General features: G+C 51.8%; 1 protein-coding gene across 1 annotated transcript in view; it reads left to right on the top strand.

Moving 5' to 3' along the window:
* Positions 1-23,164, top strand: part of FAM131C (family with sequence similarity 131 member C) — a 52,438-nt gene extending 29,274 nt beyond the window's left edge. The window contains exons 2-6 of the mRNA XM_073601497.1: positions 4,006-4,169; positions 12,351-12,444; positions 14,721-14,903; positions 16,927-17,037; positions 22,105-23,164. Coding sequence (XP_073457598.1) covers positions 4,006-4,169; positions 12,351-12,444; positions 14,721-14,903; positions 16,927-17,037; positions 22,105-22,451 — 899 coding nt within the window. The 3' untranslated portion in view covers positions 22,452-23,164. The remainder of the gene's footprint in view (positions 1-4,005; positions 4,170-12,350; positions 12,445-14,720; positions 14,904-16,926; positions 17,038-22,104) is intronic.
* The last annotated feature ends 3,423 nt before the right edge of the window (positions 23,165-26,587 follow it).

The raw sequence follows: 26,587 nt of genomic DNA, 5'->3' as shown, positions 1-26,587 counted from the left end.
GAACGGCGGTATCCTGGGCTGGGAACGGCGGTATCCGGGGTTGGGAACGGTGGTATGCGGGGCTGGGAATGGTGGTATCCGGGGCTGGGAATGGTGGTATCCGGGGCTGGGAATGGTGGTATCCGGGGCTGGCAATCTGTACATTACCCCGGAGTGATAATGGTTAAACCCCCCCCCCCCCCCTCCATTCCACGTCCTTTCCAGGTTGTGACGTTCCCGGTGACATCTCGTCTGATCACCAATGACACCGATATGTGGAGAGTTCACAGACACCGACCCCTCGTCACCGACCTTTTATATCATCAGATGAAAGTGTTCATATCAATAAAATATATTCCATTGATGTGTACATCAATGTACAGTGGCCGGGCGCCCTTGGCAGCAGTGCGCCCTAGGCGGCTGCCTAGTTTGCCTAGTGGTAGCACCGGCCCCGTGTCCGCCTCATAGGATCACACATTTGTGCAAATAAGACCTCTGCTTTTATTACAGATGTGTTTATCGGGGTCCCCTTTGCTGGCTATCAGGGCCGAGCACTTGAGGATGTTCAGATGGTGGTGGTCCCTGGCATGGCTGGCGATGTCTAAGATGGCTGGTGGTCCCTGGCATTGGCTAGTGGGCCTTGGCTTGGCTGGTGGTCCCTGGCATGGCTGGGGGCCCCTGGTATGGCTGGCGGTCCCTAAGATGGCTGGTGGTCCCTGGCATGGCTAGTGGGCCTTGGCGTGGCTGGCGGTCCCTAGCATGGCTTGTGGTCCCTGGCATGGCTAGTGGGCCTTGGCTTGGCTGGTGGTCCCTGGCATGGCTGGGGGCCCCTGGTATGGCTGGCGGTCCCTAAGATGGCTGGTGGTCCCTGGCATGGCTAGTGGGCCTTGGCGTGGCTGGCGGTCCCTAGCATGGCTTGTGGTCCTTAGCATGGCTGGCGGTCCCTGGCATGGCTAGTGGTCCTTGGCTTGGCTGGTGGTCCTTCGCATGGCTGGCGGTCCCTGGCATGGCTGGCAGTCCCTAGTATGGCTGGTGGTCCCTGGCATGGCTGGCAGTCCCTGGCATGGCTAATGGTCCCTGGCATGGCTGGCAGTCCCTAGCATGGCTGGCGGTCCCTGGCATGTCTGGCGGTCCCTAGTATGGCTGATGGTCCCTGGCATGGCTGGCAGTCCCTAGCATGGCTGGTGGTCCCTGGCATGGCTGGCAGTCCCTAGCATGGCTGGCGGTCCCTGGCATGTCTGGCGGTCCCTAGTATGGCTGGTGGTCCTTGGCATGGCTGGCGGTCCCTTGTATCGCTGGTGGTCCCTGGCATGGCTGGCAGTCCCTAGTATGGCTGGCGGTCCCTGGCATGGCTGGCGGTTCCTGGCATGGCTGATGGTCCCTGGCATGGCTGGCAGTCCCTAGCATAGCTGACGGTCCCTGGCATGTCTGGCGGTCCCTAGTATGGCTGATGGTCCCTGGCATGGCTGGCAGTCCCTAGCATGGCTGGTGGTCCCTGGCATGGCTGGCAGTCCCTAGTATGGCTGGCGGTCCCTCTGCATGGCTGGCGGTCCCTGGCATGGCTGATGGTCCCTGGCATGGCTGGCAGTCCCTAGCATGGCTGGCAGTCCCTGGCATGTCTGGCGGTCCCTAGTATGGCTGGTGGTCCTTGGCATGGCTGGCAGTCCCTAGTATGGCTGGCGGTCCCTGTCATGGCTGGCAGTCCCTAGTATGGCTGGCGGTCCCTAGCATGGCTGGCGGTCCCTGGCATGGCTGGCAGTCTCTAGTATGGCTGGTGGTCCCTGGCATGGCTGGCGGTCCCTGGCATGGCTGGCAGTCCCTAGTATGGCTGGCGGTCCCTGGCATGGCTGGCAGTCCCTAGTATGGCTGGCGGTCCCTGGCATGGCTGGCAGTCACTGGCATGGCTGGCGGTCCCTAGTATGGCTGGCGGTCCCTGGCATGGCTGGCAGTCCCTAGTATGGCTGGCGGTCCCTGGCATGGCTGGCAGTCCCTAGTATGGCTGGCGGTCCCTAGCATGGCTGGCAGTCCCTAGTATGGCTGGCGGTCCCTGGCATGGCTGGCAGTCCCTAGTATGGCTGGCGGTCCCTGGCATGGCTGGCAGTCCCTAGTATGGCTGGCGGTCCCTGGCATGGCTGGCGGTCCCTACCATGGCTGGCGGTCCCTGGCATGTCTGGCGGTCCCTAGTATGGCTGGTGGTCCCTGGCATGGCTGGCGGTCCCTGGCATGGCTGGCAGTCCCTAGTATGGCTGGCGGTCCCAGGCATGGCTGGCAGTCCCTAGTATGGCTGGCGGTCCCTACCATGGCTGGCGGTCCCTGGCATGTCTGGCGGTCCCTAGTATGGCTGGTGGTCCCTGGCATGGCTGGCGGTCCCAGGCATGGCTGGCAGTCCCTAGTATGGCTGGCGGTCCCAGGCATGGCTGGCAGTCCCTAGTATGGCTGGCGGTCCCTGGCATGGCTGGCAGTCCCTAGTATGGCTGGCGGTCCCTGACATGGCTGGCAGTCCCTAGTATGGCTGGCGGTCCCTGGCATGGCTGGCGGTCCCTGGCATGACTGGCGGTCCCTAGTATGGCTGGCGGTCCCTGGCATGTCTGGCGGTCCCTAGTATCGCTGGTGGTCCCTGGCATGGCTGGCAGTCCCTAGTATGGCTGGTGGTCCTTGGCATGGCTGGCAGTCCCTAGTATGGCTGGCGGTCCCTGGCTTGGCTGGCGGTCCCTGGCATGGCTGGCGGTCCCTAGTATGGCTGGCGGTCACTAGTATGGCTGGTGGTCCTTGGCATGGCTGGCAGTCCCTAGTATGGCTGGCGGTCCCTGGCTTGGCTGGCGGTCCCTGGCATGGCTGGCGGTCCCTAGTATGGCTGGCGGTCACTAGTATGGCTGGCGGTCCCTGGCATGTCTGGCGGTCCCTAGTATCGCTGGTGGTCCCTGGCATGGCTGGCAGTCCCTAGTATGGCTGGTGGTCCTTGGCATGGCTGGCAGTCCCTAGTATGGCTGGCGGTCCCTGGCTTGGCTGGCGGTCCCTGGCATGGCTGGCGGTCCCTAGTATGGCTGGCGGTCACTAGTATGGCTGGTGGTCCCTGGCATGGCTGGCAGTCCCTAGTATGGCTGGCGGTCCCTGGCATGGCTGGCAGTCCCTAGCATGGCTGGCGGTCCCTGGCATGGCTGGCGGTCCCTGGCATGGCTGGCGGTCCCTGGCATGGCTGGCGGTCCCTAGTATGGCTGGCAGTCCCTGGCACGGCCAGTGGTCAGTGGGTTGGTGACATGGTGAAATGCTGCCATCATTGTGTGCGATGTTTGTGTGTTTAGCTGGTTTTCCGTCGCGTACCTCAGTTGCCATGGTAACTGTCTAGCCTTCCTCGCCATCCTCTACTGTAAGGCACTCAGGAGGCCGCAGAGCCGCTCACACCCCGCAGAGCTTTGTTACGGTGATGCTGAACGCAGAGCTCGGTTACTATGGCGATGTACTGTACGGAGCGCCAACGTGACATCAGAAGGGGAACAAAACGGATTCATTGTATCCAAGTGAAAGGGCCGAGATGCCCGCTGAGATCTCTGTACCGGGGGGGGGGGGGGGGGGGCAGCGACACAGGGCAGGGGGGGAGACAAGGGGGGGCAATAATAAAATAGTGAGGGCAAACCCCGAATCCAACGTATAGATCTGCCCCTTCCAATCACCGAATTCCCACCACAACCCCCATCGTCCTGGAAATCTACCGCCGAGGCGTAAAAAAAGTCTGCAGGGTGTTTTGTTTTAATTAAAATCTGAAAAATAAAAAAAAACCTGTGTGAGAAGCTTCTGATGGAAGCTGTGATGACCCAACGACATATTCGTGGAGACTTGTAGAAACATTGACAGGTTCCCTTAATAAAAAAAAAATAAATGTAATAAAAAATAAGTGCAGAAACATTGTACTGAATGTATAAGAGGGTTCCATAGAAGGGACACACTCTAGATTGTCAGCTCTTGGGGTAAGAATAGCGAAGTGGGAACTTTTGTCGCTCAGTTTTTTTTTTTTTTCTCTGTTTTCAGAGTTTTTCTTCAGCGGCCACAAAGAGTTCCAACTGTCCAACAACAACACGAAGCCGACCAACCCCCCGCCGTCCGCAGAAATCTCCCCGCCACCAGAGGGCGCCGCCCCCACCGAGAGCCCGGAGGAGGATGAGGAAGAAGAGGATGAGGAGGTCTTGGGGAAGGTGAGTCCTCCACATGGGGCTTGATGGATCGAAATGGATGATTGTGCCGATCTGGCGGTGTATGGGAGGGCTGAGGTCCAATCAGAGCGCTGAGACCCGGAGAACGATCAACATGGTGGAAATGTTTTATTTGTCGTCAGACTGGGACAGAGCGTGCGATTTACTAAAACATCCAACCTATGATAAGACATGGGGGGTGGGGGGCAGAGATTGGACGAGACAGATTGGTCACCAGATCCAGGCAGGCAGAAAAAGTCACGTGCAGATCACAGCTCCTCCCGGTAACGCCCAGCCTGGTCCCGCCCCTTCCTCCCTATTGGTCACTGATGCTGTTCATCATGTTAAAGTGAAAAGGGGAGGTCTGGGCAAAGCTCAGCTTTTACAGGAAAAGTGAGGATCTGCATGGAACTTCAGCTGCCATACACTGGTGGGAACCTCTGTGTTTTCACACTTGAGATGTGGCACCCCCTGCAGTGCTCTGAGAGGTATTACACTGAAGGCTTCTTCTTTAATAAGATTCTTGCTGAAGGGATATTAGGGATGCAGCAATTAAAGGAAGTAAACAGGAGGACGTCCAGGGACGCCTTCCCGGAAATTGGCGTCCACGCTGTAGCCGTCTTTTGGCGCCGCGGGGCCCCCTATTAGGCGGGGCCCATGGGCTTGAGCCCAGTCAAGCCCAATAGTAAGTCCGGCCCTGGTGACGTCAAACGCTCAGGGAGACCAGATTCAAAGCGAGGCTTGGAGCTCAAGATGGCGAAGAACAAGCCGAAGGAAGCAAGGAGAAAGCGTGGCTGTTGTCTTGACAACGCGTATTGGGGCGTGGCCCTTCGTCGGGTCCTGAGAAAGGGCCAGACCCCGATATGCATTGTCAAGACATTAGGGATATCATTAGGGATATCATTAGGGATATCATTAGGGATATTATCATTAGGGATATCATTAGGATATTATCATTAGGGATATCATTAGGGATATCATTAGGGATATTATCATTAGGGATATCATTAGGATATTATTATTAGGGATATCATTAGGGATATTATCATTAGGGATATTATCATTAGGGATATTATCATTAGGGATATCATTAGGGATATTATCATTAGGGATATTATCATTAGGGATATCATTAGGGATATCATTAGGATATTATCATTAGGGATATCATTAGGGATATTATCATTAGGGATATCATTAGGGATATTATCATTAGGGATATCATTAGGGATATTATCATTAGGGATATCATTAGGGATATTATCATTAGGGATATTATCATTAGGATATTATCATTAGGGATATTATCATTAGGGATATTATCATTAGGGATATCATTAGGGATATTATCATTAGGGATATTATCATTAGGGATATCATTAGGGATATTATCATTAGGGATATTATCATTAGGGATATTATCATTAGGGATATCATTAGGGATATTATCATTAGGGATATCATTAGGATATTATCATTAGAGATATCATTAGGGATATCATTAGGGATATTATCATTAGGGATATTATCATTAGGGATTAGGGATGAGCTTCGTGTTCGAGTCGAACCCATGTTCGACTCGAACATCGGCTGTTCGATCGTTCGCCGAATTGCGAACGTTATGGGCCGTTCGCGCTAAATTCGTGTGGCGCGTCACGGCCCATAATTCACTGCGGCATCGCAGTGCATTGCTGGCTGATGATTGGCCAAGCATGCACTATGACCCGCATGCTTGGCCAATCACAGCGCCGTCAGTAGAGAGAGCTGTAATTGGCCAAAGCCAGGGTGGCTTTGGCCAATTATGGCTCAGGGGATTTAGTACACACCCCACACTATATAAGGCCGCCTGCACGGCGGCCCTGTGTAGTGTGTGTTCCGGTGTGCTGAGAGATAGAGAGAGAGAGAGACAGTGTCATTTGATTTGAGTTAGATAGATTAGGCAGAACAGTCAGTCAGTTAGCTGCACTTACAGTGTATTGTGTATATATATGCATCCCAGGTGTTGCATATATATATATACACTGTATTCAGTTTAGCTAGATCCGTTCCTGTTATCTTCTATCTAGACTATTTACATTTAATGCAGTGCGTCCTGCTCACAGTGTTCAGCTAGATCCGTTCCTGCTATTTACATTTAGTGCAGTGCGTCCTGCTCACAGTGTTCAGCTAGATCCGTTCCTGTTATCTTCTAGACTATTTACATTTAGTGCAGTGCGTCCTGCTCACAGTGTTCAGCTAGATCCGTTCCTGCAATTTACATTTAGTGCAGTGCGTCCTGCTCACAGTGTTCAGCTAGATCCGTTCCTGCTATTTACATTTAGTGCAGTGCGTCCTGCTCACAGTGTTCAGCTAGATCCGTTCCTGCAATTTACATTTAGTGCAGTGCGTCCTGCTCACAGTGTTCAGCTAGATCCGTTCCTGCTATTTACATTTAGTGCAGTGCGTCCTGCTCACAGTGTTCAGCTAGATCCGTTCCTGCTATTTACATTTAGTGCAGTGCGTCCTGCTCACAGTGTTCAGCTAGATCCGTTCCTGCTATTTACATTTAGTGCAGTGCGTCCTGCTCACAGTGTTCAGCTAGATCCGTTCCTGCTATTTACATTTAGTGCAGTGCGTCCTGCTCACAGTGTTCAGCTAGATCCGTTCCTGTTATCTTCCTACTGACAGGCAGGCTTGTCTGGTTACAGTATATAAAGCTACCTGAAGAAAATTACAGGTGTTCTATTTGATCCTATTAGTACCACGGTCAGGCAGCTAGACTATTTACATTTAGTACAGTGCGTCCTGCTCACAGTGTACAGCTAGATCCGTTCCTGTTATCTTCCTACTGACAGGCAGGCTTGTCTGGTTACAGTATATAAAGCTACTTGAAGAAAATTACAGGTGTTCTATCCCAGCTTAGTGCAGCTACAGGCCATTAGTATGTCTGGAAGGCCAAGAAGGAGAGGCAGACAGTCACAAGCCAATAAGAGAGGGCAAGCAGGCTCTGTGTCTAGTGCTGGTCGTGGAGACGGTGCATCCTCATCAGCACGTGGCCATGGGACACGCTTGGCCTTTTTTTCGGCAGCTGGCCATGTTGAGCCGCAACATGCGGAAGACTTGGTCGAGTGGATGACCAAGCCGTCCTCATCCTCCTCATCCTCTCTCACCCATGCCCAGGGTGCTTTGTCTGGCAAAGCAGCGGCCTCTTCCCTCAGCTCAATGTCATCAGTGACTCCTTCCCTAGCTCCACCATGTCCTCATGAGGATTCCCTCGAACTGTTTGACCACAGTGTTGGGTACATGCTCCAGGAGGATGCCCAGCGTTTGGAAGGCTCTGATGACGATACTGAGCTCGATGAAGGCAGTAACATGAGCGCGGACAGAGGGGGTGCCCAAGAAGGACAGCAATCTGGCAGTCATGCTCCCCCTGCTGCAGCATACTGCCAGGTTTGCTCCAGTGATGAGGAGGGAGGGGATGATGAGGTCACTGACTCAACGTGGGTGCCTGATAGGAGAGAGGAGGAGGAGGAGGAGGAGGAGGAGGAGGAGGAGGAGGCGGCAGCACATCACCAACGAGGCAGGATGCCCTCCAGGGGCCAGCCTAAGGGCAGCACATTGACTGCATCACACCCCAAAGCTCCACATGTGCAGGGCGCTGCAGTCTCTGCGCGTTATTCAAAAAGTTCTTTGGTGTGGGCCTTTTTTGAGACGAGTGCATCAGATCGCACCGCTGCTATTTGCAACATATGTCTCAAGCGTATCTCGCGTGGCCAAAATATCTCCCGCTTGGGTACCACATGCTTGACCAGACATATGTTGACCTGCCATGCAGTTCGTTGGCAAGCGTATCTAAAAGACCCACACCAAAGAACAAAGAGGATCTCTCCTTGCTCCTCATCAGCTGAGATTTCCAACCCCACTAGACCTTCAGTCCTCTCTGAGACCTGCAGTGAGAGGAATGAAGGTGTAGAATTAGGTGTGTCACAGCCAAGTACTTGTGGGCAATCTGCTTTTGGTACACCGACGTCAGATTGTACCAGGCAAATTTCCCTGCCCCAGCTGCTGCACCGCCGAAAGAAGTTTGCTCCCAGCCATCCACATGCCCAGCGGTTGAATGCTAGCTTGGCAAAATTGCTAGCACTTCAACTGCTGCCTTTTCAGTTGGTAGACTCTGCCCCCTTCCGTGAGTTTGTGGAATGTGCGGTTCCTCAGTGGCAGGTACCCAAACGCCACTTTTTCTCACGGAAGGCGATTCCGGCTCTCTACCGGCATGTGGAAGGCAATGTCCATGCCTCGCTGGACAGGGCGGTCAGCGGTAAGGTGCATATTACCGCTGACTCATGGTCCAGCAGGCATGGACAGGGACGTTACCTAAGTTTCACGGCGCATTGGGTGACTCTGCTGGCAGCTGGGAAGGATGCAGGACAAGGTGCAGTAGTGTTGGAGGTTGTTCCGCCACCACGCCTCCAAAATGCTGATTGTGACACACCTCTCTCCTCCACCCCCTCCTCTTCTTCTTCCTCCATGGCCTCTTCCTCGGAACCAGCGGTGCTCCGTAGGCGTTCAAGGGGCTACGCAAGTACGCAGGCCAAAAGATGCCATGCGGTGCTTGAGCTGGTGTGCTTGGGGGACAGGAGCCACACTGGGGCAGAGGTTCTGTCAGCTCTGCAGGGGCAGGTTCAGAGGTGGTTGACGCCACGCCAACTTAAGGCAGGAATGGTGGTTTGCGACAATGGCACCAACCTCCTCTCTGCCCTCCGACAGGGACAAATGACCCATGTGCCCTGTTTGGCTCACGTCCTTAACTTGGTGGTGCAGCGGTTCTTGGGCAGGTACCCGGGCTTACAGGATGTCCTGAGGCAGGCCAGGAAAGTCTGTGTGCATTTCCGCCGGTCATATAATGCCAGTGCTCGGCTGACGGACCTCCAAAAGGAGTTTAACCTGCCCAAGAACCGCCTAATCTGTGACATGCCCACCAGGTGGAACTCAACGTTGGCCATGCTGCAGCGGCTGCACACGCAGCAGAGGGCCATCAATGAGTACCTGTGCGACTATGGCACCAGGACAGGGTCAGGGGAGCTTGGTTTTTTTTCCCCACGCCAGTGGGCCATGATCAGGGATGCATGCACTGTCCTGTCACCATTCGAGGAGGCCACGAGGATGGTGAGCAGTGACAGTGCATGCATCAGTGACACTGTCCCCCTTGTCCACCTGTTGGAGCACACGCTGCGTGGAATAATGGACAGGGCACTTGAGGCAGAACAGAGGCAGGAAGAGGAGGACTTCCTTAGCTCTCAAGGCCCCCTTTATCCAGACAGTGTTCCTGCGTGCCCGCCGATCACACAGGAAGAGGACGAGGAGGAAGAGGAGGAGGAGGAAGATTGTGTCAGTATGGAGGTGGAGCCTGGCACTCAGCATCAGCAGCAGTCTTTAAGGGATCAGTCCCAAGAAACACATGGACTTGTACGTGGCTGGGAGGAGGTGGCTGCGGACCATGTCGTTCTTAGTGACCCAGAGGACTCCGGACCGAATGCCTCAGCAAACCTACGCTGCATGGCCTCCCTGATCCTGCAAAGCCTGCGTAAGGATCCTCGTATTCGTGGTATCAAGGAGAAGGACCAATACTGGCTGGCAACCCTCCTTGATCCACGTTACAAGGGTAAGGTTGCGGACCTTATCTTGCCATCGCAGAGGGAGCAGAGGATGAAACATCTTCGGGAGGCCTTGCAGAAAGGTCTGTGCAACGCGTTCCCAGAGACTGGGAGGTTACAAACTCCTGTTTCTGGACAACGTGTTGCTGAGGCTTCGGTCAGTCAAAGAAGGAGCGGTGGAGAAGGTGGCCGTCTGACCGATGCGTTCAGACAATTTTTTGGTCCGCAGCCCCAAGGTATGATCGGTTCCAGCAACCATCGCCAGCGTCTGTTTTACATGGTGCAGGAATACCTAGGGGCAAGATCAGACTTGGACACCTTTCCCACCGAAAATCCTCTGGGTTACTGGGTCTTGAGGATGGATCACTGGCCAGAGCTTGCACAGTATGCAATTGAGCTACTGGCCTGTCCTGCATCCAGCGTTCTTTCGGAACGCACATTCAGTGCTGCTGGAGGCGTGGTAACCGATCACAGGGTGCGTCTGTCCACCGACTCGGTCGATCGGCTGACCTTCATAAAAATGAATGAGTCTTGGATCACCACCAGCTACCAAGCACCTGATGCTGATGTAACCGAATAATTTTTTTTGAAATCTCAGATCCCTTCAAAGACTGCCTATGCTGATGCTGAGTGACTATCCCTGAGTAATTATCCTCTTCCTCCTCAATCATCACGCTGATAGCTTGTAAGAACATTTTTGGTTCTGGGCGCCACCACCAGTGCCTAAGGCACAATTTTTCAGCCCCTGTTTAACAGGGGCGTGTAATTACAATTTTTGATGTAATACTTTGCAGCAGGGCTCGTTCCTGCGTTCCAACTAGAGTGTCTGTGAGGGGTTGCAGTGTTGTGGCACCAGCACCAGTGCCTAAGGCCCAATTTTTCTGCCCCTGTCTAACAGGGGCGTGTAATTACAATTTTTGAAGCAATAATTTGCAGCAGGGCTCGTTCCTGCGTTCCAACTAGAGTGTCTGTGAGGGGTTGCAGTGTTGTGGCACCAGCACCAGTGCCTAAGGCCTAATTTTTCAGCTCCTGTTCAACAGGGGCATGTAATTACAATTCTTGATCTAATATTTCACAGCAGGGCCCTGTGAGGGCTTACAGTGTTGTGGCCACAGCAACACCTAAGGCCCAAATTTCTGCTGAGTATATAGGGCAGGACCCTACTTTCAAACATCTAACTTACAAACGACTCCTACTTGCAAACGGAAGGAGACAACAGGAAGTGAGATGAAATCTACCCCTAGGAAGGGAAATTCTCTCCTGTAAGAGTTAATATGGGAAAACAATTTCTCCTTTCCACTGATGCTTTCCAATCCTTGTTCCACAAAAAAACCCAAATTTTCAAAAAACATTTTTCATTGGGACAAAAAAGTGAGGTGAAATCTTCTGAAGAGGAGGAAAGACAGCAAAACAAATGTCACAGGGGTGATAACCCTTCCCTATGTTTTCCAAAAAGCTTAGAAAAGATTTTTTGGCTGGAGCTAAACACGTTAAAAATGTTCAAAATTACAAACAGATTCTACTTAACAACAAACCTACAGTCCCTGTCTTGTTTGCACCGCCTGTATACTGCTGTTCAGAGTATATAGGGCCTGGTGGCCCCACACCTTTCCTTATTTTAATTTGGGTGCGGGGTTCCCCTTAATATCCATACAAGACCTAAAGGGCCTGGTAATGGACTGGGGGGTACCCATGCCGTTTGTCTCACTGATTTTCATCCATATTGCCATGACCCGACATGACATTAAACCCGCAAGCAGTTTTAAATGAGATTTTTTCCTTTAAAAATGACATTTGGTGCAGGGACTGTTCTAAACATGGGAAACACGCGTCACTTTACAGGCATACTATAGACACCCCCCAGGTACGATATTTAAAGGAATATTTCACTTTTTTTTTTTTACTTTAAGCATCATTAAAATCACTGCTCCCGAAAAAACGGCCGTTTTTAAAAGTTTTTTTTGCATTGATACATGTCCCCTGGGGTAGGACCCGGGTCCCCAAACCCTTTTTAGGACAATACCATGCAAATTAGCCTTTAAAATGAGCACTTTTGATTTCGAACGTTCGAGTCCCATAGACGTCAATGGGGTTCTAACGTTCGTGCGAACTTTCGGTCCGTTCGCGGGTTCTGGTGCGAACCGAACCGGGGGGTGTTCGGCTCATCCCTATTAGGGATATTATCATTAGGGATATCATTAGGGATATTATCATTAGGGATATTATCATTAGGGATATTATCATTAGGGATATCATTAGGGATATTATCATTAGGGATATCATTAGGGATATCATTAGGGATATTATCATTAGGGATATCATTAGGGATATCATTAGGGATATCATTAGGATATTATCATTAGGGATATCATTAGGGATATCATTAGGGTTATCATTAGGGATATTATCATTAGGGATATCATTAGGATATTATCATTAGAGACTGGCTGCGTCGGTGAGGGAAGGTCGGTGATTGGTTTAGAGATGAATCATTTATTAGAGATGTATCATTCTGATCTAATCTCCGCCCCGTCTTTTGATTCCTTCACAGAAATGTTTTAAGACACCCAACGGCTTTATGTGCGAATCCAAAGCAAATTCGGTCAGCTATGACATCACAGAGTTGGCGACCTCGTCCCTGATCGGTGAGTGTCAGGAACATTGAAGAAACGCGTCTGCACATTCTGTCCCGGTAACACTTGACGCCTCGGTCTGGGTTCTGGTCTTCTTGTCCCCAATCATCTGCTAATTCTGACATCTGTATGCGGCTGGCCAGCGATGGGTTGGAGGGTCTCTCACTTGCAGACATTCCAGTAATTAGCTCCAGTCTTGAGAGCCATTTGATGAGCGTTTCTGTGGAAACCGCACAGATCTGACCCTCACTTGGGTCCCCTTCGCCTTTTCACCAACACACACAGAACATTTAAGTGACCAAATGTCAGAAGATTTGCAAAAGACAGGAAAATTGAATAATGTCAATATTGGGGAGTGATGGCCCCCCGCCCATCCCTGGTCAGAGGTCTATATAAGGCCACCATAGATGGTCCAACTTGTATCAACTAAAGGCCATGGCAGAAGACCTGCAACCAGCTCTACTGACTTAAGGCTGTAGACGGAGCAGTGTTCTCTCCCAGTGGTGTAGCGTGGGGGGGGGGGGGGGGGGGTCACAGGGCAGTTTTCCTGGGTGCATAATTCTTAGGGGCACAAAAATATTCTTCCCAACCATCCGATTCTGCAGGACTGTCCCGGAATTCCATCAAAATCCTGGCATTCCGCAGATATGGGCTGGATCCCGTAGCCTAGTTCCAGAGCAAGTTCCGACACTTGGCTCTACAAATTCACCTGGTAGGGGTGCGCCAGCCCCGGGCACCTGCCCCGCATCCCCCTTATCGCCCTGAAATCTCCTCCTCTGCAGCAGCTGGCGTTTCTCCTCGGCTCCTCCTCGTCTCTGATGAATATCATGCATAAGAGAAGGAGGAGGAACCAGGAGGAGGGATGTCCCCCAGTATTGATCTGCACTGATCTGAGGTTCAGGAAGAGAAAATTGCACTGGGGGCAGGGGCTGGCGTTTATGACCTGGAGGAAGTGAGGGGCAGTTAACAAAGTTTTGTGTGCTGAAGGTGGATTTATGCTAGGAGGAGTGATGGGGGGGGGGGGTCATTTGTGCTGGGGGTGATTTGGGAGGAGAGAGGATTTAGGCTGGGAGGGGGTATTTGTGCTAGAAGGGAGGATTTGGGGGGAAGATTTGTTCTAGGGGGGGTCGGAGGGTGGAAGGATTTGTGCTAGAAAGGGGAAGATTTGTGCTGGGAGGGGGTATTTGTGCTAGAAGGGAGGATTTGGGGGGAAGACTTGTTCTAGGGGGGTCAGAGGGGGGAAGGATTTTTGCTGGGAGGGAGTATTTGGAGAAAGATTAGTGCTGAGGGTGGGAGGTTGGAGGGGGAAGTATTTTTGGTAGAAGTGGGGAGGATTTGTGCTGGGAGGGAGAATTTGGGGGAAGATTTGTGCTGGGGGGAGGGGAAATCATTTGTAATAGAAGGGGGGAGGATTTGTGCTGGGAGGGAGAATTTGGGGCAGCATTTGTGCTGGGGGTGGGGTTGAAGGGGAGAATTTGTGCTGAGAGGGGGGATTAGGGATAGGGGGGTCGGGGAGATTTGTGCTGGAAAGGAAATAGGCTTTGGGGGTAGGGTAAGGCACAGGTTCTCTATGTATCATTTACTGTAAATATACATATATAGATATAATTCTGGTGTAAGGGACTCAGGGAGTGCTAACAGTCCGTGGGTTGGGGGGCACAATACTTACCTTGCCCTTGGCACTGGCATCTCACGCCACACCACTGTCCTCTCCACCTCTCTAGGAAGCTGTGTGTGTTTTTTTCAGGCCCTTTGCTTGTGTCCCGTGTCGGCCCCCAGCATACATCTGGATTTCCCACATTGCATTTTTTGGACACATCTCAGGGGGGTTTGTTGATGTTTTTGATGACACATTTCTTTTACCCTTTTGCATTGTGTTAATGAAAGGCCTTCTGTAGATGTGATGGACGCACAGCAGGTCGCTATAATGCGTCATAACACAAAGCGGTGAAAATGAGTCAGATTTTTTTCTTGCGTCACTGACACATAAAAGCTCGGAAAGTGTTTTTAGAAATATCAGCCCCCAACCCTCGGATGATTAGTCCCTCAGATACAATGATTGGTCCCTCACATACAATGACTGGCCCCTGACATACAATGATTAGTCTCTCACATACAGTGATTAGTCCCTCACATACAATGATTGGTCCCTCACATACAGTGATTGGCCCCTGACATACAATGATTGGCCCCTGACATACAACGCTTGGTCCCTCACATACAATGACTGGCCCCTGACATACAATGATTAGTCCCTCACATACTTTGTCCTTTCTTCCGGTTTCCAGGTTTGGTTCAGACCATCAAGGATCACATCACCAAGCCCACAGCCATGGCCCGGGGACGTGTGGCCCACCTGATAGAGTGGAAGGGTTGGAGCGCCCCCCAGTCCAGCTGGGATCCTTCTCTGACTGATGAGGAGCATTACTCCGATCTCACCGATGAGCTGAAAGAGGCGCGATTTGCAGCCGGTACGGAGGGCCTACAGACCGGTGGTGGTTCTTGGGTTTTGATGGGTTATTTTCCTCAACCAGTTGGAGATACCTGGAGGAGGAGTTCTGCTCTGTTCAGACTGACCAGGACTGGGGTGAGCTTGTAGACTTTAGAAGGCCGTTAGGTGTGCAGGTGCCGGGTTGCAGGGGGCACTTCATAAAATGGTAAGATGATTGGCCAACTGTCTGTGGACTGCTTTAGATCGCCCTTCAGCCAACTATACAGTTATTAATGCTTGTTATAGGTGACTCCCAAGGAAAAAGAAAAGGTTACGAAGGAATGAATGGGGAGCCAGTAATAGGAAAAGTTAAGTAGGGTGCAGAAATGGGAGTGACATACAGTGTGTCCAAATAAGTAGCGGGTCTCAAATGATCAGGAAGTGAAGCTCTGGTAGAGGCTCAATGGGAAGAAGAGCAGGTCAGGCAGGCAGCAGAGGTTCCATAAAGAGCAGAGTTGGTCAGGCAGGCAGCAGAGGTTCAGTAGGGAACAGAGAAGGCCAGGCAGACAGCAGAGGTTCAGTAGGGAACAGAGAAGGCCACGCAGGCAGCAGAGGTTCATTAGGGAGCAAAGAAGGCCAGGCAGGCAGCAGAGGTTCCATAAAGAGCAGAGTTGGTCAGGCAGGCAACAGAAGTTCAGTAGGTAATAGAGAAGGCCAAGCAGGCAGCAGAGGTTCAGTAGGGAGCTGAGAAGGTCAGGCAGGCAGCCAGGGTTCAGTTGGAAGCAGAGAAGGCCAGGCAGGCAGAGGTTCAGTAGGTAGTAGAGAAGGCCATACAGGTAGCAGAGGTTCAATAGGGAATAGAGAAGGCCAGGCAGGCAGCAGAGGTTCAGTAGCGAGCTGAGAAGGTCAGACGGGCAGTAGAGGTTCAGTAGGAAGCAGCGGTCAGGCAGGCAGCAGAGGTTCAGTAGGGAGCTGAGAAGGCTAGGCAGGCAGTAGAGGTTCGGTAGGGAGCTGAGAAGGTCAAGCTGGCAGCAGAGGGTCAGGAGGAAGCAGCGGTCAGGCAGGCAGCACAGGTTCAGTAAGGAGCTGAGAAGGTCAGGCAGACAGCAGAGGTTCAGTAAGGAGCTGAGAAGGTCAGGCAGACAGCAGAGGTTCAGTAAGGAGCTGAGAAGGTCAGGCAGACAGCAGAGGTTCAGTAGGGAACAGAGATCAGTAGGGAGCAGAAAAGGCCAGGCAGGCAGTCAAGGTTCAGTTGGAAGCAGAGATGGCCAGGCGGGCAGAGGTTCAGTGAGATGGCCAAGCAGGCAGCAGAGGTTCAGTAGTAGCTGAGAAGGTCAGACATGCAGCAGAAGTTCACCAGGAGCAGAGCATTTCAGACAGGCTTCAGAGGTTCAGTAGGAAGCAGAGAAGGTCAGGCAGGCAGCAGAGGTGCAGTAGGAAGCAGCCGCCAGGCAGCCAGTCCATTATTATTGGTTTTACATCTGCAGCTGCCGGTCAGTCTTCTCTCTCCTCAGTAACCCAATTCCTCCTTCCCTCTCACCCATCCCGGGGGAATCTCTGGACATTCTTCATAAGTCATTGTTTAATAAGCCTCATTTTTTACCCCTCGGTTCCTCACAGTCCTCGAAGTGTGTCATGTTTCTGGGCCAGATCTGCTGTGCAGCTGCTTCTCCCGTCTGCGATAATAAATGTCAGAGGAACCCGGCGATATAACTTCGTGCTTCCTCACCGCTGGGAAAGTTCTGTAAAGTTTCATGATTAAAGCTGAACTCCGAGATAATAAATCCATCGGCCACGTATCTTCTTCCAGAATCTTCTTCCAGGTCTGTGCAGTCATCCAGTGTGAGACTTCCTGTAATAAAGACCGCTCACTGCTGCTCTCTCTCCTTGTGCAGGGCGACTGGTCTTGTCTCCGCCCCTTCTGTATTCCTTTGTGACTGGAGCTCAGCACCATTGAATGGTCAGAACAGGGATTCTGGTTCTTGAATGGCGGCAGTTTACCCGTAATACCCAGCTGCCTCTTCTTTGGGGTCTAATTCACCCTTTGCTGTCTCTTATTTCAGGGGTTGCTGAGCAGTTTGCCATCACTGAAGCCACCCTGAGTGCCTGGTCCTCGCTGGACGATGAAGAGATGCATTATGGGTTGGGCTCCGAGGAGATACGGCAGCTTCAAGGTAAAGTCCCGAGGGACATCAAATATCTCCATTGCTCTGCTGGGTTAAGGCCTTGTGCACACTGGAGGACTTAAGAGCTACTCAGGGGCATCTGAACAATTTTATTTTCTGCCTCTAAACACCCCTCCATGGTGGTCCATGCGCACACAGATGTTTAGAGGCAAAAACCAAAAAAACAGCGGCTTTTTGGCGGAAAAAAAACCCTTGACGCGCGTGAACGCATCTAAACGCATCTGTTAACGCTAGGAACATCAAGCGCTTGAGTGTTAATTCAGATCAACGGCCAGAATCAATTATTATGAATTATGAAATAACGCCCAAGCACTTGTCTAAATGCGTCTAGACGCGTTTACGCGCGTTTAGCGTTTTTTCTTCTGCTGCCAGGTGGAAAGGCGTCTAGGAGAGATGGAAGGACGCCTTGTGTGCGTGAGGCCTGAGGGACAACCATCGCAAAATGGGTAAAAAATATAATTGTCCTCGTTGGGCAAAACAATATCGGAGTTATTTCCTGTCTGTTCCTTTGTTCTTGGTGGTTAACAGGTCAGTTGGGCCCCTAATGGGCCCCCGATGGGCCCCTGTGTTACTGCAGGCTGGGTGAGAGCGGAAAGACTCCGCGTACCAACCAATAAGAAGGGTTGACGGGGTTAAATCCTAAAAGATAAACACAGATGGACAATTTTATTTCAGATTTTCATAAACTGATACTTTGTATCTTTTTCTGTGTTTGTGCTTTTTCCATGACACCCAGATAACAAGGCACGCTGCTATTTTTAGAAAGCCTGGCACGGCCTTGTTCCGCTTCAGTAGTGACTAGTGAAGGGGTTTTCTCTCTGGGGGGGTTCTGCTATTTAGGGCTATTATTAGCACATCAGGTCCAAAGATGTTCCGTTAACCCTCGCTGTGCCGGCTGGGACATATTCCGCCCTTTAGAGAAGGATGACGTCTCCTGTACTGCGTACATTTCTTACTGACCCTCACGCAGGGTCTTAATGCATGGGTATTCCTGGGCACTTACCAGGGGCACCAGGTCACCTGGGCCAGGTGCATGGGGGCCCCATGACAGTCTTGCATTATATCATACTTGCCAACTATCCCATATTTGCCGGGCCAGTCATGCTTTTTACTAGGCTGTCCCTTGATGGCCAAGTCCCGAGCAGCGTCCAGGACCCTGAACTGTACCCTCCTGACCCCCCTGTACTGTGCCCTCCAAATCCCCCTGTACTGTGCCCTCCTGATTCCCCTGTACTGTGTCCTCCTGATCCCCCCTGTACTGTGCCCTCCTGATCCCCCTGTACTGTGCCCTCCTGATCCCCATGTACTGTGCCCTCCTGATCCCCCTGTACTGTGCCCTCCTGACCCCCCTGTACTGTGCCCTCCCAATCACTCTGTACTGTGCCCTCCTGACCCCCCTGTACTGTGCCCTCCTGACCCCCCTGTACTGTGCCCTCCTGACCCTCCTGTACTGTGCCCTCCCAATCACTCTGTACTGTGCCCTCCTGATCCCCTTGTACTGTGCCCTCCTGATCCCCCTGTACTGTGCCCTCCTGTACTGTGCTCCCCTAATCCCCCTGTACTGTGCCCTCCTGATCCCCCTGTACTGTGCCCTCCCAATCACTCTGTACTGTGCCCTCCTGATCCCCTTGTACTGTGCCCTCCTGATCCCCCTGTACTGTGCCCTCCTGTACTGTGCTCCCCTAATCCCCCTGTACTGTGCCCTCCTGATCCCCCTGTACTGTGCCCTCCCAAACACTCTGTACTGTGCCCTCCTGACCCCCCTGTACTGTGCCCTCCTGTACTGTGCTCCCCTAATCCCCCTGTACTGTGCCCTCCTGATCCCCCTGTACTGTGCCCTCCCAATCACTCTGTACTGTGCCCTCCTGATCCCCTTGTACTGTGCCCTCCTGATCCCCTTGTACTGTGCCCTCCTGACCCCCCTGTACTGTGCCCTCCTGACCGCCCTGTACTGTGCCCTCCTAATCTTCCTGGACTGTGTCCTCCTGGTCTCCCTGTACTGTGTCCTCCTAATCCTCCTGTACTGTGCCCTCCTAATCCCCCTGTACTGTGCCCTCCTAATCTTCCTGGACTGTGTCCTCCTGGTCTCCCTGTACTGTGTCCTCCTAATCCCCCTGTACTGTGTCCTCCTAATCCCCCTGTACTGTGCCCTCCTAATCCCCCTGGACTGTGTCCTCCTGGACTCCCTGTACTGTGTCCTCCTAATCCCCCTGTACTGTGCCCTCCTAATCCCCCTGTACTGTGCCCTCCTAATCCCCCTGTACCTTGCCCTACTGACCCTTCTGTACTGTGCCCTCCTAATCCCCCTGTACTGTGCCCTCCTGATCCACCTGTACTGTGCTCTCTTGATCCCCCTGTACTGTTCCCTCCTAATCCCCCTGTACTGTGCCCTCCTCATCCCCCTGTACTGTGCCCTCCTCATCCCCCTGTACTGTGCCCTCCCAATCACTCTGTACTGTGCCCTCCTGATCCCCTTGTACTGTGCCCTCCTGACCCCCCTGTACTGTGCCCTCCTGACCGCCCTGTACTGTGCCCTCCTAATCCCCCTGGACTGTGTCCTCCTGGTCTCCCTGTACTGTGTCCTCCTAATCCCCCTGTACTGTGCCCTCCTAATCCCCCTGTACTGTGCCCTCCTGATCCACCTGTACTGTGCTCTCTTGATCCCCCTGTACTGTGCCCCCCTGACCCCAGTATTGTGCCCTTCTGACCACAGTATTGTGCCCTCCTGATCCCAGTATAGTGACCTTCTGACCCTCTGTACTGAGCCCCTCTGCCTTCCCCCTGTACTGTGCCCTCCTGACCCCGCTGTGCTCTCCTGATCCAAGTATTGTGCCCTCCTGACCCCCCTGTACTGAGCCCTTCTGCCTCCCCCCCTGGTCTGTGCCCTCCTGATCCCCCCTGACCTCTGTACTATGTCCTCCTGACCTCCTGTACTATGCCCTCCTGACCCCCCTCTACTGTGCCCTTCTGCCCCCCCCCCGTACTTTGCCCTCCTGATCCCCCTGTACTGTACCCTCCTGATCCCAGTATTATGCCCTCCTGACCCCCCTTTACTTTGCCCTTTGTGTTGATTAGTCTTTGATTTATGGAATGATTTTTATAATTGTTTAAAATCGATTTTACTAATTAATTAATTAACAATTACTAAGTATCAGCTATTTATACTTTCATTCTTGAGGGCAGGTGCGTAAATTGGGGCAGGCTGGTAGGGTGGTGGGGGCCCCAGGGGCCCATAATGCTATTAGGATGGCTTTGCCCTTACGTAGGGTAGGAGTCATGTCACTGCCCCTTGTGAGGGTAAATAAGAAATGTACGTGGTACAGAAGGCTTTTTTCTGTAATGGGTGGAATATAGCCCAGTCGGCAGAGCGAGGGTTAACGGGACCCATCTGCTTAACTGCTTAACAGGTCCCTCAGGGCTCCGCCATCCGCTGTGTCCTCCTGGTAAGCGCGTGGCACACACAGCCCCTTCTACTCCTGATTAATGGAACCAACCCAGTTTTAGGAGCCTGAGGCGCGTTGCGGCAAGCAGCCCCAATGTAGGTCCTTAAAGAGTCACTCCACCCAGAACTTTTTCTTTAGCTCTGCATACAGCTGGGAAGGTTTTATCCCCCCCTGGCAGCCATACTGCGCCCCCCCAATATGAGCATTAAGTGTCAGCAAAAATCCCCCTTCAAAAACACTGAGCACTAATCTGCATGCTTACCCCCGAAGCATGAATTCTCCCCCAACCCTGTACAAATTTGCCCCTCTGCTGGAATTTTTGCCCCCCATCCCCCAAGCTCAGATACCCCTCCCCCTAAAAAAAAAAAAACCTCACTCTTCCTAGCATAAATCCTTTACCTCTAAACTTTCCTCTCCTAGTATTCATCTTCCCCATCCCACTTCAAATCCCCCCTCCTAGCACAAATCTTCTCCCCCCCCCCATCCCCCCTCTCAGCACGAATCCCCTAATTCACCATTCTCAGCATCCCTCCCCCCCAAATTCCCCTTCCTAGAACAATACTTATCCCCCCCCCCGCCGCCCCCCAAATTCCCCCTTTCAACACAGATCCCCCCAATCTCCTTGTGGTGCACCTCCACCTCAGATGATACCACAGGGTCCAGGGCAGCTTTCCCTCCTGCCCCCCCCCCCTTTTCCCGGTCCAGCCTATTTTTAACTTCAAGCCATGAAAGTGGCAGCAGCACATAAACGCAGGTATTGCTTTACTGGGGGTGGGGTGAGTGCCGGTCGGTTTTAAGGATAAATTTACATCAATGTGCATCAGGAATGTGCAGAAAATTGCACGCTTTCCCGACACGCCGAGAAACACGCTGCACCTTAGCAAACGCTCAGGGGTGCCATCATTTGTTAGCGGCACCCCTATGCATCTGCAAATGCAATGCTACAGCGTCATGCGGTTCACTGCGGCGCAACTTTTAGAAAAAAGTTCGTATTTTCCAAGTTTCTTGCTTGTAAGGCAGCCCATTGAAAGGAATAAGCTGCCCTACATGAGACGCGTGGGAATGCACCTGTAGGGGGGAAGCGAGCCTAAAGTGTATTACTGTCTACCCACATTCTTTGGTTGGAGTAGGGAATGACTAGAACCTCTGCTGAGTTTTTTCCTAGCAGTGTCCCAATAGGGGAGATTTCCCTTTACTTCCTGCCCAGGAAGCACAACAGGAAATGAGAGGAAATCTCTTCAAGCAGGGAAAACTGTCAACAAAACAGGTGTCCCCGTTGGAAGATCCTATCCCTGTTTTGGTGACAACTGTAAAATGTATGATTTATTTATTTTTTTTTTTTACCCAGTTCGGGCAGGTTAGTGTGTTGTGTGTACTGTGGAGGGGCAATAAACCCATGACTGTGATTGGTCTATATAGAAGAAGCTGCCTTCACAGGGATCTCTATAACTATTGCAAACCTTGAGAAAGCCAGAGCATGTTGCTCTACAGAGAGACCCTGTGTGGCAGCAGCTTTGTAAGTTAGGATCTGTTCATGTTGTTTTATTATTCTAGGCAGCCCTCTTGTGGCAGAATGTTGTCATTGCGTCTCTCTTTTCCTTTTTCCCTGCAGATCTGGAGAGCCTCTACCTGCAGAGCCGACTGCTGAGCTACACCCACGGGGCCTGCGGCTCGGATTTGGGGGGCAGCCTGCCCGGCCTCTCCTATTCCTCCGCCGTGTCCTTGGCTGCCGCTTCCCAGCAGCTGCTGCCCATGGAGAGATGGGACGCCTCGGAGCCCCCCTCTGCCTTCCAGTGCCCCCTGGGGAAGGGTGGTAGGAGCAGCAGCTCAGACAACTCCAAAGCACCGGCGATGGTGGAGGGAGAGGCCCCCCCTGAAACCTGCAAACCCCGGCTCAACCAGTCGCTCCACTACGTGGACAGCAGCTCGCTGTCGGAGGACGAGGTCTTCTACAACTGAGCAACTGACGCCAAACCTCTGGAAGGTGGCCATTTTGTGACTAATGAGCCCCTTTGCTGCTCCTCTGGGGAGGGACTACTCAGACTCCAGCCTTCCCTGCTGGGACTCATTTGGAAGCCTACCGATCTCTGTATTCCCAGATGGGGGAGGCCGCTGCCTCTCGAGACGAGGAGGCTTAGACTGCTGTGGAGCATTCTGGGACCAGGGGGCTGGGGACTGGCAGCAACTGAGCAGGACGGGGGGCCCCCACACATCAGCAATATGTCTGTCACTTCGGAGGGCCCGGCCTTCCTCTGCCGAAGAAGGCTCCGACCCAAAGCCTTACTTTACTTTGACGGCCATTCCGCCCAGCACTGACATTTCAGTTTTAAGTGGATGTTAGTAGTTGGCTCCTCTGGTTTCCAGGAGAGCATTCCCACCTTCTACGGCCTTTACACAAGGAAAAGAATGCAGCAGAGGGAGTGAGACTTCTGTGCTTAGTAATGGCTCCCGGGGAGGGGCTGGGACCAGGCTTCGTTGCCTCATTGGTTGATTTAACAAGCCAGCTCCACATATAACTGAAATGCCGGTGTAAGGCGGGGTCGGCCCCGTACCTTGTGGTTTCATGTCCGTCTGTTGGCGCTGGCGTTCTGTGAGGTCGTGTCGCTGTATTGATTCCAGTGATTGGCATTTCTGTGTCCCATCGACTGTGCAAATATACCGATCAATCACCAGTGTTTGTAGCGTCTTTCCTGTCTCCGTCACATGGGGGGGGGGGTGCCATTCACCGCACTTAGTTTGGTCGATTCCAGTGCATTGCGGTAATGGGCAGTAAAATGCGCCTTTTATTGCAAAAAAACCTGCTGGGTGGGCCTTTCAAATCTAGAAATGCTAGACGAGCCACCTAGAAAAAAAATGACACTTTGTCGGCTGCACCAGCAATGGGATGTGAATGTACAACGCAGGGGCGGACTGACCATTCGGGCACTCGGGCATTGCCCGAGGGCCCCATGCCACTAAGGGGCCCCATCAGGGTTGCCAGCCTCAATAAAACCAGGGACAGTATGTAAAAATCTGTGTTTTTTAAAAATCCCAAGATTATAGCTGCCCCGCCTCTCCAGTACCTTTTTCAGTGTGTGTGTGTGTGTGTACTGTGTGTATATATTGAGTGTGTGTGTGTGTGTGTGTATACTGTATGGCCCCATAATCTCCTATTGCCTGGGGGCCCCATAATCTCCTATTGCCTGGGGGCCCCATAATCTCCTATTGCCTGGGGACCTCATAATCTCCTATTGCCTGGGGGCCCCATAATCTCCTATTGCCTGGGGACTTCATAATCTCCTATTGTCTGGGGGCCCCATAATCTCCGATTACCTGGGGGCCCCATAATCTCCTATTGCCTGGGGACCCCATAATCTCCTTTTGCCCGGGGCCCCCATAATCTTCATCTATTGCCCGGGGGCCCCATAATCTCCTATTGCCTGGGGGCCCCATAATCTCCTATTGCCTGGGGACCTCATAATCTCCTATTGCCTGGGGGCCCCATAATCTCCGATTACCTGGGGGCCCCATAATCTCCTATTGCCTGGGGACCCCATAATCTCCTTTTGCCCGGGGCCCCCATAATCTACATCTATTGCCCGGGGGCCCCATAATCTCCTATTGCCCGGGGGGCCCCGTGAGTTGTCAGTCCGCCCCTGGTACAATGTATATGTAAAGCGCTGCGTAAATTGATGGCGCTATATAAGTACCTGAAATAAATAAGTCAGAATATTATAGAGAGGTGCCGTCAGGTTCCCAGTGAAAGTTCATGCGCTGGAGCTCTGCTGACCCCTGCTGGCCGCTGAATAAACTGAGAAGACCAAGAAAACTGATTCATTTTTATTAAATTGTAGAAATATAGAAAACAGATCCGTACAGTGAATCGGAGGGAACATCACACAGATAATTCCATATAAAAAATGAGAATTTATCATCAAAAAGTGAATTTATTTGAGTAATTCAATTCAAAAAGTGAAACTTGTATATTTTATATAGATGTGTTACACACAGAGTGATAGATTTCAAGCATTTCTTTCTTCTGATTTTGATGATTACGGCTTACAGCGAGTGACACCCCAAAATTCAGTATCTCAGAAAATGAGAATATTATAAAAAAAAATTATATTGTAGACTCTGTGGTCTCACAGTCTAATCAGCTAATTAACTCAAAACACCTGTAAAGGTTTCCTGAGCCTTTAAATCAGGGGGTCTCAAACTGGCGGCCCTCCAGCTGTTGCAAAACTACTATGCCTCCGTCTGTGGGGTCCCTGCTTGTAACTGTCAGCCTTGCAATGCCTCATGGGACTTGTAGTTTCCCAACAGCTGGAGGGGCCACCAGTTTGAGACCCCCTGCTGTAAAATGGTCTCTCAGTTGGGTTCAGTAGGTGACACAATCATGGGGAAGACTGCTGACCTGACAGTTGTCCAGAAGACAGTCATTGACACCCTCCACGAGGAGGGTAAGTCACAAAAAGGTCATTTCTAAAGAAGCTGGCTGTTCACAGAGTGCTGTATCCAAGCATATTAATGGAAAGTTGAGTGGAGGGAAAAAGTTGTGGTAGAAAAAGGTGCACAAGCAACGGGGATAACCGCAGCCTTGAGAGGATTGTGAAGCAAAGGCCATTGAGGAATTTGGGGGAGGTTCACAAGGAGTGGACTACGGCTGGTGTCAGGGCTTCAAAAGCCACCACACACAGACTTATCCAGGACAAGGGCTACAACTGTCACCTTCCTTGTGTCAAGCCACTCCTGAACCAAAGACAACGTCAAAAGCGTCCTACCTGGGCTAAGGAGAAAAAGGACTGGACTGTTGCTCAGTGGTCCAAAGTCCTCTTTTCGGATGAAAGTAGATTTTGCATTTCATTTGGATTTAGAGTCTGGAGGAGGAGTGGAGAGGCACAGAATCCAAGTTCCATGAGGTCCAGTGTAGTTTCCACAGTCGGTGATGATTTGGGGAGCCGTGTCATCTGCTGGTGTTGGTCCTCTGTGATTTATCAAGTCCAAAGTCAGCGCAGCCCTCTAGCAGGAGATTCTAGAGCTCTTCATGCTTCCCTCTGCTGACCAGCTTTATGGAGATGCCGATTTCATTTTCCAGCAGGACTTGGCACCTCCCACATTGCAAAAACTACCAATACCTGGTCACATGATCACAGGATCACTGGGCTTGATTAGCCAGCAAACTCGCCTGACCTAAACCCCATAGAGAATCTGTGGGGGTTTGTCAAAAGGAAGATGAGAGACACCAGACCCAACAATGCTGAAGGCCGCTATCAAAGCAACCTGACCTTCCATAACACCTCAGCAGTGCCACAGACTGATCACCACCATGGCACGCCGCATTGATTCCGTAATTTATGCAAAAGGAGCCCCGACCAAGTATTGAGTGCATCCTATACTGTACATGGACAGACTTCTCACTAACACAACATTTCTCTATTAGAAATACTTTTTTTATTGGTTTAATGTAATATTCTAATTTTCTGAGATACTGAATTTTGGGGTGTCCCTCGCTGTAAGCCATAATCATCAAAATTAAAAGAAAGAAATGCTTGAAACCTATCACTCTGTGTGTAAGACATCTTCATAAAATATGAATTTCACTTTTTGAATTGAATAAGACCCCTTTCACACTGAGGAAGTTTTCAGGCGTTTTAGCACTAGAAATAGCGCCTGAAAACCGCCTCCCATTCATTTCAGTGTGACTTTTTACACTGGGGCGGTGCGCTTGCGGGACGTTAGAAAAAGTCTTGCAGGCAGCATCTTTGGGCCAGTTTGGGAGCGATTTATACATCGCTCCCAAAACGCCCTGCCCATTGAAATTAATGGGCAGCACTTCCAAAGTGCCTGAAAAGCATTTTAACCCCTTCTTCGACTGCTAGCGGGGGTTAAAAGGTCTGGATGAGGAGGTATCTGGAAGGGAAAGGTCTGAATTAGGAGGTATCTGGAAGGGAAAGGTCTGGAAGGGAAAGGTCTGGATGAGGTATCTGGAAGGGAAAGGTCTGATGAGGAGGTGTCTGGATGAGGAGGTATCTGGAAGGGAAAGGTCTGGATGAGGAGGTATCTGGAAGGGAAAGGTCTGGATGAGGAGGCATCTGGAAGGGAAAGGTCTGGGGAGG

This window comes from Aquarana catesbeiana, linkage group LG10 (genome assembly GCF_042186555.1).
Source record: "Aquarana catesbeiana isolate 2022-GZ linkage group LG10, ASM4218655v1, whole genome shotgun sequence".
NCBI classification, from domain to species: domain Eukaryota; kingdom Metazoa; phylum Chordata; class Amphibia; order Anura; family Ranidae; genus Aquarana; species Aquarana catesbeiana.
The sequence above is the reverse complement of the archived record's forward strand: the minus strand, read 5'-3'. Positions and strand labels throughout refer to the sequence as shown.